Here is a 12,218-nt window from a genome sequence, read left to right on the forward strand (position 1 = left end):
GACAAGCTGAAATCAATTTTAGACGTCTCTTGTCTGTCAAAGACAGAGTCATGGACACTGAATCTATCTGGAAACCCAGAAAGGTTACCCTTGTCTGAGGAATCAATGAACTTTTTAGTGAATTGATCCTCCAACCATGATCTTGAAGAAACAATACAAGTCGATTCGTATGAGATTCTGCTAAATGTAAAGACTGAGCAAGTACCAAGATATCGTCCAAATAAGGAAATACCCCAATACCCTGTTCTCTGATTACAGACAGAAGGGCACCGAGAACCTTTGTAAAAATTCTTGGGGCTGTAGCTAGGCCAAACGGCAGAGCCACAAACTGGTAATGCTTGTCCAGGAAAGAGAATCTCAGGAACTGATAGTGATCTGGATGAATCGGAATATGTAGATATGCATCCTGTAAATCTATCGTGGACATATAATGCCCTTGCTGAACAAAAGGCAAGATAGTCCTTACAGTTACCATTTTGAATGTTGGTATCCTTACATAACGATTCAATATTTTTAGATCCAGAACTGGTCTGAAGGAATTCTCCTTCTTTGGTACAATGAAGAGATTCGAATAAAACCCCAGCCCCTGTTCCAGAACTGGAACTGGTATAATTACTCCAGCCAACTCTAGATCTGAAACACATTTCAGAAATGCTTGAGCTTTCACTGGATTTACTGGGACACGGGAAAGAAAAAATCTCTTTGCAGGAGGTCTTATCTTGAAACCAATTCTGTACCCTTCTGAAACAATGTTCTGAATCCAAAGATTGTTAACAGAATTGATCCAAATTTCTTTGAAAAAACATAACCTGCCCCCTACCAGCTGAGCTGGAATGAGGGCCGCACCTTCATGTGGACTTAGAAGCTGGCTTTGCTTTTCTAGAAGGCTTGGATTTATTCCAGACTGGAGATGGTTTCCAAACTGAAACTGCTCCTGAGGAAGAAGGATCAGGCTTTTGTTCTTTGTTGAAACGAAAGGAACAAAAACGATTATTAGCCCTGTTTTTACCCTTAGATCAGAAGAATAATAATATTATGAGAATCATGATCTGTTACTTGTTGCGCTAAAGTTTCCAACCAAAAAGTTGAAGCTGCAGCAACATCAGCCAATGATATAGCAGGTCTAAGAAGATTACCTGAACACAGATAAGCTTTTCTTAGAAAGGATTCAATTTTCCTATCTAAAGGATCCTTAAACGAAGTACCATCTGACGTAGGAATAGTAGTACGTTTAGCAAGGGTAGAAATAGCCCCATCAACTTTAGGGATTTTGTCCCAAAATTCTAATCTATCAGATGGCACAGGATATAATTGCTGAAAACGTTTAGAAGGAGTAAATGAATTACCCAAATTATTCCATTCTCTGGAAATTACTTCAGAAATAGCACCAGGAACAGGAAAAACTTCTGGAATAACCACAGGAGATTTAAAGACCTTATCTAAACGTTTAGATTTAGTATCAAGAGGACCAGAATCCTCAATTTCTAAAGCAATTAGTACTTCTTTAAGCAAAGAACGAATAAATTCCATTTTAAATAAATATGAAGATTTATCAGCATCAACCTCTGAGACAGAATCCTCTGAACCAGAAGAGTCATTAGAATCAGAATGATGATGTTCATTTAAAAATTCATCTGTATAAAGAGAAGTTTTAAAAGATTTTTTATGTTTACTAGAAGGAGGAATAACAGACATAGCCTTCTTAATGGATTCAGAAACAAAATCTCTTATGTTATCAGGAACACTCTGAACATTAGATGTTGATGGAACTGCAACAGGTAATGGTACATTACTAAAGGAAATATTATCTGCATTAACAAGTTTGTCATGACAATTAGTACAAACAACAGCTGGAGGAACAGCTACCAAAAGTTTACAGCAGATACACTTAGCTTTGGTAGTTCCAGCACCAGACAGCGATTTTCCTGAAGTATCTTCTGACTCGGATGCAACGTGAGACATCTTGCAATATGTAAGAGAAAAAAACAACATATAAAGCAAAATTGATCAAATTCCTTAAATGACAGTTTCAGGAATGGGAAAAAATGCCAAGGAACAAGCTTCTAGCAACCAGAAGCAATGAAAAATGAGACTTAAATAATGTGGAGACAAAAGCGACGCCCATATTTTTTTTTTAGCGCCAAATAAGACGCCCACATTATTTGGCGCCTAAATGCTTTTGGCGCCAAAAATGACGCCACATCTGGAACGCCGACATTTTTTGCGCAAAAGAACGTCAAAAAATGACGCAACTTCCGGCGACACGTATGACGCCGGAAACAGAAAAGATTTTTTGCGCCAAAAAAGTCCGCGCCAAGAATGACGCAATAAAATGAAGCATTTTCAGCCCCCGCGAGCCTAACAGCCCACAGGGAAAAAGTCAAATTTTTAAGGTAAGAAAAAATGATTGATTCAAATGCATAATCCCAAATATGAAACTGACTGTCTGAAAAATAAGGAATGTTGAACATTCTGAGTCAAGGCAAATAAATGTTTGAATACATATATTTAGAACTTTATAAACAAAGTGCCCAACCATAGCTTAGAGTGTCACAGAAAATAAGATTTACTTACCCCAGGACACTCATCTACATGTAGTAGAAAGCCAAACCAGTACTGAAACGAGAATCAGCAGAGGTAATGGTATATATAAGAGTATATCGTCGATCTGAAAAGGGAGGTAAGAGATGAATCTCTACGACCGATAACAGAGAACCTATGAAATAGACCCCGTAGAAGGAGATCACTGCATTCAAATAGGCAATACTCTCCTCACATCCCTCTGACATTCACTGCACGCTGAGAGGAAAACCGGGCTCCAACTTGCTGCGGAGCGCATATCAACGTAGAATCTAGCACAAACTTACTTCACCACCTCCATCGGAGGCAAAGTTTGTAAAACTGATTTGTGGGTGTGGTGAGGGGTGTATTTATAGGCATTTTGAGGTTTGGGAAACTTTGCCCCTCCTGGTAGGAATGTATATCCCATACGTCACTAGCTCATGGACTCTTGCTAATTACATGAAAGAAAGAGACGTTTGAGATTGGTTTCAGCTTGTCTAAATCTTCAGGTCTCTTATCATTCACTTCAGTGGCTATGTGCATGGAAGTTTTAGGTCTCATGATTGCAGCATAAGACGCGATCCTTTTTGCTTGTTTTCATATGAGGCCTCTACAGTTTTGCATGTGGCACCTTAAATATTTCATAATAAACATTTAAATGTTATGTGATGATTTGTCATTGAATGGCCACCAAAAAGTCCTTTCTATTTCACAGCTATTTTACTTCCCAAGGGTGTAATGGTTGATTTTATTACAATTTCCACTTTGTAATGACTTTCTTTATAATTTTTGTTATTTTTTTTTTATATCTTGATTTAGCCTAAACAAGCTTGCTCAAGCATTTGTATTAGTGTATACAATTTTTTTCAATAGTTTATAATTAAAAAGTGTACCTTATTCATAATTTTACAATTGTAAACACATATTTACATGTTACACAAAAAGTTTCTGTTGTAAGCATTGTCACACATTAGTTACAGTTCGAGTTAAGCCACAAATTTTTTTATTAGTTAGTGGGAGTTTTGGAGACTGTTATCCAAAATTATTGTCTTAATTTTTAATAAAAAAAACTTTGATTAACAACTATGAATAATATTTTTGGGCACTAAGATCAAATATTAGTGCTACAAACAAATATAGATTTAACTATCAGCCAGCCTCTACCATACGCAAAAAAATACAGTTAATCTCTAGGACAGTGTTGTCATTCTGGAAGTCCGCTCCTCATAAGAAAAAAATACAATAATATTAATGCTTTGCACAGAGGCACAAACAAGTGAGTGACTTTTAAATGTACCACTTAATCCACATTCCATCATTTATTTCCATTTATTAATAAAATATTCTCTGTTTCTTTCTAATATTTTTAAGAGAATACTAAAGAAAAACTGTTGACTTTACTTTGAGGGAGAAGGAGACAGACCTTAAAAAAAGAGGATGCTACAAGGAGTTCACGGGTAAGTATTATCAATACATGTGTACTTCAAAATCATTTTTATAAAACCGGCATGGAGTGCTGCTCATATATGTCTAAAGAAGGTTTTAATTTAACTTTCAATTGAAACCTCTGTAAAATAATAAGTATCACAGCTAGTAATTGTGAGACATAAAATTAAGTATTATATTAAACTTCAATCTATGTTTCATGTGATGGAACATTGTGTTGATGTTGTAGATAAATTGCATCCAAAATGGATTCATGCATGTGATCTATTGCCTGGCGCTGTTCTTTGTTGACACGGGCTAATGCCCCGTCTATGTGTCGATGTAAATCCTCTCTCATATTTTCAACCGCTTTTGTCAAATTTTTTGTTGCTAGTAAATTTTCAAGAAGTAAATCCTCCGTCCGGCTATACTGATGTTGTGTTTCCGGTTCTGTTGGCTTGTCTTGTTCCGGTTGAGGTGGTTGATTCTGTGCTGTCTCATCCACAATGGGGGCATGATGTTGTGTTGATGGTTGGACAACGCTCACAGATGATGATGGTGAGAAGCATGTTTGTTCAATATTTTCTCCATCACTTTCCTCTACAGTAATGACTGGTGAATGCAGTTGACTGGTATGGCTTCCACCTGCAGACATGCCTTGTAGTTCTGAAATAGATGAAACCGTAATCAAATATTATTTTGTTGTATGCAAACCAATGTATTTGTGGACATGTTGTACAGACATAGAAAGACTCTCGCTAAAAGTTTTCTTTCATAATATCTAAGAAAAAGACAGCAACAGACTATCCACAAACTTTAATTATACATTATTCGCTCAAATATATTTTATTATCCAGGATGGACATAGTTTATTTCTCTGTCAAATCTAATTAAAAGTTATATTCAATTAACTAAATTTTTTTAGAAATATTGCGTAATAAATAATTTGTGGCTGATATTTTTTGCTATAGTAAAGGCTTTATTAAATAAAATGTCCAGATAATTATTGCCTGTCCTGTTTGTTTATATTTACAGTTTGTTATAACTTACGTGGAGGAGTAGTGGACATCTCTCTACTTCCAGAAGCTGCTACTGGTGGGATCCGAGTTACTGACACTGTTAAAGATAGAATAAAATCAGCACAAGCCAAGGCATACTAAATTATAGATAATAAGTTTGTGTGAAGACATCAATATTTATTTTGAATGCTAACTTTTTTTTAGAAAAATGGTAAAGCATAGCAAAAAAAAATTATTTAATGAAAAGGTGAATAGTGTGCCATACATTTGGCTGAGAATGGTCAGCTGATAGTCGCAACAAGTGGATGAATGGCAGAATCATTATCAGGCTGATGAAAGTCATTAGATGAAAATCGAGATACAATGGATAATAAAACAAATATTTGACTTTCAATACTTTGAAAGAGCAGGAAATATAAAGCAGCTTTATAAATTTATAGTCCTATCATAACATTTGTTTTGTTGTCTTCTTCTTATTGTTATTTTATAAATCCAGAATGTAAGCAAGCACTATGCCGCTATGCATGGTTTTGAAAGAAAAAAAATACCCGGGGACCAGGCTTACATTATTGGTTTGTAAAATAAAGATAATAATAGAACAAAGAAAATTTGAGTATCAAATAATTGAGTAGATTAATTTGCTGTTCTAGCAGATTATAGTATGAAATCATTAAAGAAAAATGTTTGGTTCATTATATCTTTAAGCACAACACTTGATCATGGAAACTTGCCAAGAAAAAGGTAACAGGGCTAGGGAACTGGGACAGGGTACTATTTGAATGTAATACTCGGAGTAAAAATCTAATCTTCAATCCATTTTTTTTTATAAAGCCTATGTTTGTATTCCTTATTTAGGTACTTACCAGAACTAGGCTGAGACGTGCTTGGGTCTGATCGCCCTGCAGAGTATTTTCGGTGAACTGGAAAACATCAAGGATAAGAGACAGGTAAGTCTAACACGTGTATTAGTGAACAATAGTTATTAGTGATGAATGATTCATAATTTAAAAAAAAACTATACAGGCCAGCTAGTGAAATATATGTATAAAATCTTGTCAACAGCCCATAATAGGCATTTAAATGTGATGGTCGATTTTTTATATTTTAAATAATTTAAGGCACATTACAGAAAAAAGGATGCAAAGGCCACAGCGTCTAAAATTCAGGTATTGGTGAGGTAGGGAAAGACAAAATAAAGGGCCTTGGGAGGGAAAGAGAAGAAAGGTGACATGAGGAAAAACATAATTTATGTAAGAACTTACCTGATAAATTCATTTCTTTCATATTAGCAAGAGTCCATGAGCTAGTGACGTATGGGATATACATTCCTACCAGGAGGGGCAAAGTTTCCCAAACCTCAAAATGCCTATAAATACACCCCTCACCACACCCACAAGTCAGTTTAACGAATAGCCAAGAAGTGGGGTGATAAGAAAGGAGCGAAAGCATCAACAAGGAATTGGAATAATTGTGCTTTATACAAAAAAATCATAACCACCATAAAAAAGGGTGGGCCTCATGGACTCTTGCTAATATGAAAGAAATGAATTTATCAGGTAAGTTCTTACATAAATTATGTTTTCTTTCATGTAATTGGCAAGAGTCCATGAGCTAGTGACGTATGGGATAGCAAATACCCAAGATGTGGAACTCCACACAAGAGTCACTAGAGAGGGAGGGATAAAAATAAAGACAGCCAATTCCGCTGAAAAAAGAATCCACAACCCAAATCAAAAAGTTTTATTCTTATAATGAAAAAAAATGAAATTATAAGCAGAAGAATCAAACTGAAACAGCTGCCTGAAAAACTTTTCTACCAAAAACTGCTTCTGAAGAAGAGAAAACATCAAAATGGTAGAATTTAGTAAAAGTATGCAAAGAAGACCAAGTTGCTGCTTTGCAAATCTGATCAACAGAAGCTTCATTCTTAAAAGCCCAGGAAGTAGAAACTGACCTAGTAGAATGAGCCGTAATCCTCTGAGGCGGGGATTTACCCAACTCCACATAAGCATGATGAATCAAAAGTTTTAACCAAGAAGCCAAAGAAATAGCAGAAGCTTTCTGACCTTTCTTAGGACCAGAAAAGATAACAAATAGACTAGAAGTCTTTCTGAAATCTTTAGTAGCTTCAACATAATATTTCAAAGCTCTTACCACATCCAAAGAATGCAAAGATCTTTCCAAAGAATTCTTAGGATTAGGACACAACGAAGGGACAACAATTTCTCTACTAATGTTGTTGGAATTCACAACCTTAGGTAAAAATTTAAATGAAGTCCGCAAAACCACCTTATCCTGATGAAAAATCAGAAAAGGAGATTCACAAGAAAGAGCAGATAATTCAGAAACTCTTCTAGCAGACGAGATAGCCAAAAGAAACAATACTTTCCAAGAAAGTAACTTAATATCCAGAGAATGCATAGGCTCAAACGGAGGAGCCTGTAAAGCTCTCAAAACCAAATTAAGACTGCAAGGAGGACAGATTGACTTAATGACAGGCTTGATACGAACCAAAGCCTGTACAAAACAACGAATGTCAGGAAGATTAGCAATTTTTCTGTGAAACAGAACAGAAAGAGCAGAGATTTGTCCTTTCAAGGAACTTGCGGACAAACCCTTATCCAAACCATCCTGAAGAAACTGTAAAATTCTAGGAATTCTAAAAGAATGCCAAGAGAACTTATGAGAGAAACACCATGAAATGTAAGTCTTCCAAACTCGGTAATAAATCTTTCTAGACACAGATTTACGAGCCTGCAACATAGTATTGATCACTGAGTCAGAGAAACCTCTATGACTAAGCACTAAGCGTTCAATCTCCATACCTTCAAATTTAATGATTTGAGATCCTGATGGAAAAACGGATCTTGAGATAGAAGGTCTGACCTTAACGGAAGTGGCCAAGGTTGGCAACTGGATATCCAAACAAGATCCGCATACCAAAACCTGTGTGGCCATGCTGGAGCCACCAGCAGAACAAACGAACGTTCCATTATGATTTTGGAAATCACTCTTGGAAGAAGAACTAGAGGCGGAAAGATATAAGCAGGTTGATAATTCCAAGGAAGTGACAACGCATCCACTGCTTCCGCCTGAGGATCCCTGGATCTGGACAGATACCTGGGAAGTTTCCTGTTTAGATGAGAAGCCATCAGATCTATTTCTGGAAGCCCCCATATCTGAACAATCTGAAGAAACACCTCTGGGTGAAGAGACCATTCTCCCGGATTTAAAGTCTGGCGACTGAGATAATCCGCTTCCCAATTGTCTATACCTGGGATATGAACCTCAGAGATTAGACAGGAGCTGGATTCCGCCCATGCAAGTATCCGAGATACTTCTTTCATAGCCTGAGGACTGTGAGTCCCTCCTTGATGATTGATGTATGCCACAGTTGTGACATTGTCTGTCTGAAAACAAATGAACGGTTCTCTCTTCAACAGAGGCCAAATATGAAGAGCCCTGAAAATAGCATGGTGTTCCAAAATATTGATTGGTAACCTCGCCTCTTGAGATTTCCAAGCCCCTTGTGAGATCCCCAGACAGCTCCGCAACCTGAAAGACTTGCATCTGTTGTGATCACAGTGCAGGTTGGATGAAAAACAGAGGCCCCTTGAACTATACAATGGTGATCTAACCACCAAGTCAGAGAAAGTCAAACATTGGGATTTAAGGATATTAATTGTGATATCTTTGTATAATCCCTGCACCATTGATTCAGCATACAAAGCTGGAGAGGTCTCATATGAAAACGAGCAAAGGGGATTGCGTCCGATGCTGCAGTCATGAGACCTAAAACTTCCATGCACATAGCTACTGAAGGGAATGACCGAGACTGAAGGTTCCGACAAGCTGAAACCAATTTCAGACGTCTTTTGTCTGTTAGAGAAAAAGTCATGGATACTGAATCTATTGGAATCCCAAAAAGGTTACCCTTGTCTGAGGAATCAAGGAACTTTTTGGTAAATTGATCCTCCAACCATGTTTTTGAAGAAACAACACGAGTTGATTTGTGTGAGATTCTGCAGAATGTAAAGACTGAGCAAGTACCACAATATCGTCCAAATAAGGAAACACCGCAATACCCCGCTCTTTGATTACAGAGAGAAGGGCACCGAGAACCTTTGAGAAGATCCTTGGAGCTGTTGCTAGGCCAAAAGGAAGAGCAACAAACTGGTAATGCTTGTCTAGAAAAGAGAATCTCAGGAACTGATAGTGATCTGGATGAATTGGAATATGAAGATATGCATCCTGTAAGTCTATTGTGGACATATAATGCCCTTACTGAACAAAAGGCAGAATAGTCCTTATAGTCACCATTTTGAATGTTGGTATCCTTACATAACGATTCAAAATTTTTAGATCCAGAACTGGTCTGAAAGAATTCTTTCTTTGGTACAATTAACAGATTTGAATAAATCCCCAGACCCCGTTCCAGATATGGAACTGGCACAATTACCCCAGATGACTCCAGGTCTGAAACACATTTCAGAAAAGCCTGAGCCTTTACTGGGTTTATTGGAATGCGTGAGAGAGAGAACCTTCTCACAGGCAGTCTTACCTTGAAACCTATTCTGTACTCTTGAGAAACAATGTTCTGAATCCAATGATTTTGAATTGAACTGATCCAAACATCTTTGAAAAATCGTAATCTGCCCCCTACCAGCTGTGCTGGAATGAGGGCCGCACCTTCATGCGGACTTTGGGGCTGGTTTTGATTTTCTAAAAGGCTTGGATTTATTCCAGACTGGAGAAGGCTTCCAATTGGAAACCGTTCCTTTAGGGGAAGGGTCAGGCTTCTGTTCCTTATTCTGACGAAAGGAACGAAAACTGTTAGCAGCCCTAAATTTACCCTTAGATTTTTTATCCTGAGGCAAAAAAGCTCCCTTCCCCCCAGTGACAGTTGAAATAATAGAATCCAACTGAGAACCAAATAATTTATTACCTTGGAAAGAAAGAGATAGCAATGTTGACTTAGAAGTCATATCAGCATTCCAAAATTTAAGCCATAAAGCTCTTCTAGCTAAAATAGCTAAAGACATATACCTGACATCAATTCTAATGACATCAAAAATGGCATCACAAATTAAATTATTAGCATGTTGAAGAAGCTTAACAATGCTATACACATTATGATCTGGTACTTGTTGCGCTAAAGCCTCCAACCAAAAAGTTGAAGCTGCAGCAACATCAGCCAAAGAAATAGCAGGCCTAAGAAGATTACCTGAACATAAATAAGTCTTCCTTAGAAAAGATTCAAGCTTCCTATCTAAAGGATCTTTAAAAGAAGTACTATCTGCCGTAGGAATAGTAGTACGTTTAGCAAGAGTAGAGATAGCCCCATCAACTTTGGGGATTTTTTCCCAAAACTCCAATCTATCAGTCGGCAAAGGGTACAGTCTCTTAAACCTTAAAGAAGGAGTAAATGAAGTACCCAAACTATTCCATTCCCTAGAAATTACATCTGAAATAGCATCAGGAACTGCAAAAACCTCTGGAATAACTACATGAGGTTTAAAAACTGAATTTAAACGTTTACTGGTTTTAATATCAAGAGGACTTGACTCCTCCATATCTAATGCCATCAACACCTCTTTTAGTAAAGAAAAAAAAACTCCATCTTAAATAAATATGAAGATTTGTCAGTGTCAATATCTGAGGCAGAATCTTCTGAACCAGATAGATCCTCATCAGAGATAGATAAATCAGAATGTTGGCGGTCATTTAAAAATTCATCTGATTTATGAGAAGTTTTAAAAGACCTTTTACATTTATTAGAAGGTGGTATAACAGACAGAGCCTTCTGAATAGAATTAGAAACAAATTCTCTTACATTAACAGGAATATCTTGAACATTAGATGTTGAAGTAACAACAACAGGTAATGGACTACTACTAATGGAAATATCAGCTTTTGAAAGTTTATCATGACAACTAACACAAACTACAGCCGGAGGAACAGTTACCACACGTTTACAACAAATGCACTTAGCTTTGGTAGAACTGACATCAGGCAGCAGCTTTCCAGAAGTATATTCTGATACAGGGTCAGATTGCGACATCTTGCAATATGTAATAGAAAAAACAACATATAAAGCAAAATTATCAAATTCCTTAAATGACAGTTTCAGGAATGGGAAAAAATGCAAACAGAACAAGCCTCTAGGAACCAGAAGCAAAAAGAAACTGAGACTTAAATAATGTAAAAAAAACGTCGGCAACAAACATGAGTGTCATAGATGAAGCAACTACGTGAAAACTCTCGGCGTCAACTACGACGCCGGAAATGACGTCATTTTCGCGCCAAAAAAGTCTTGTGCCAAAAATGACGCAATAAATTCTAGCATTTTTTGCACCTGCGAGCCTAACAGTACTGAAACGAGAATCAGTAGAGGTAATGGTATATAAGAGTATATCGTCAATCTGAAAAAGGAGGTAGTAGAAGAGATCTCTACGACCGATAACAGAGAACCTATGAAATAGATCCCAGATAGGATGACCATAGCATTCAATAGGCAATACTCCCTTCACATCCCTCTGTCATTCACTGCGAAGCGCATATCAACTTAGAAATCTAGCACAAACTTACTTCACCACCTCGATAGGAGGCAAAGTTTGTAAAACTGAATTGTGGGTGTGGTGGGGGGTGTATTTATAGGCATTTTGAGGTTTGGGAAACTTTGCCCCTCCTGGTAGGAATGTATATCCCATATGTCACTAGCTCATGGACTCTTGCCAATTACATGAAAGAAAAGGATATAGGGGAACAACAAATGAAGGGGCATAGGGGAGTGAGGGGAACACAAAAGAAGGACCATGGTGAGGTAGGATGATGATATATATATAATAACTAGTATTTATATAGTGCCTTTCTCAAAGTGGGACTCAAACTCTTGAAGCGCATTTTCAGCGCTCGCTCTCAAAATGAACCAAATCGGCAGGTGAATAGTTATATACAACTATGCCAGATGCATTCATATTCCATCTTTTACATACACAAGTCACATACACAAGAAATGTATGTGGATGATGGAAGTTGAGTTATGACATATGTGTATGTAACTATGTATGCTGCCTAGAATGCAACTCCCGTCATACATGATTTTTGCCTTACAGATATGGGTCTTTCTTTAAAATTGTAATACCTAAAGGATAAATCGATTGTCTTGTCTTCCACTTTATTCCCTTGTATTTATTTGTTTATTTCCACACC

The 12,218-nt window shown here is 37.1% G+C and overlaps 1 protein-coding gene across 1 annotated transcript in view; it reads right to left on the minus strand.

Annotated features, from left to right (window-relative positions):
• Positions 1 to 5,060: 5,060 nt before the first annotated feature.
• Positions 5,061 to 12,218, minus strand: part of ATXN2L (ataxin 2 like) — a 247,354-nt gene continuing 240,196 nt past the window's right edge. The window contains exon 20 of the mRNA XM_053694196.1: positions 5,061 to 5,103. Within this exon, the coding sequence (XP_053550171.1) occupies positions 5,061 to 5,103 (43 nt within the window). The remainder of the gene's footprint in view (positions 5,104 to 12,218) is intronic.

Source organism: Bombina bombina, chromosome 11, assembly GCF_027579735.1.
Source record: "Bombina bombina isolate aBomBom1 chromosome 11, aBomBom1.pri, whole genome shotgun sequence".
NCBI lineage: Eukaryota > Metazoa > Chordata > Amphibia > Anura > Bombinatoridae > Bombina > Bombina bombina.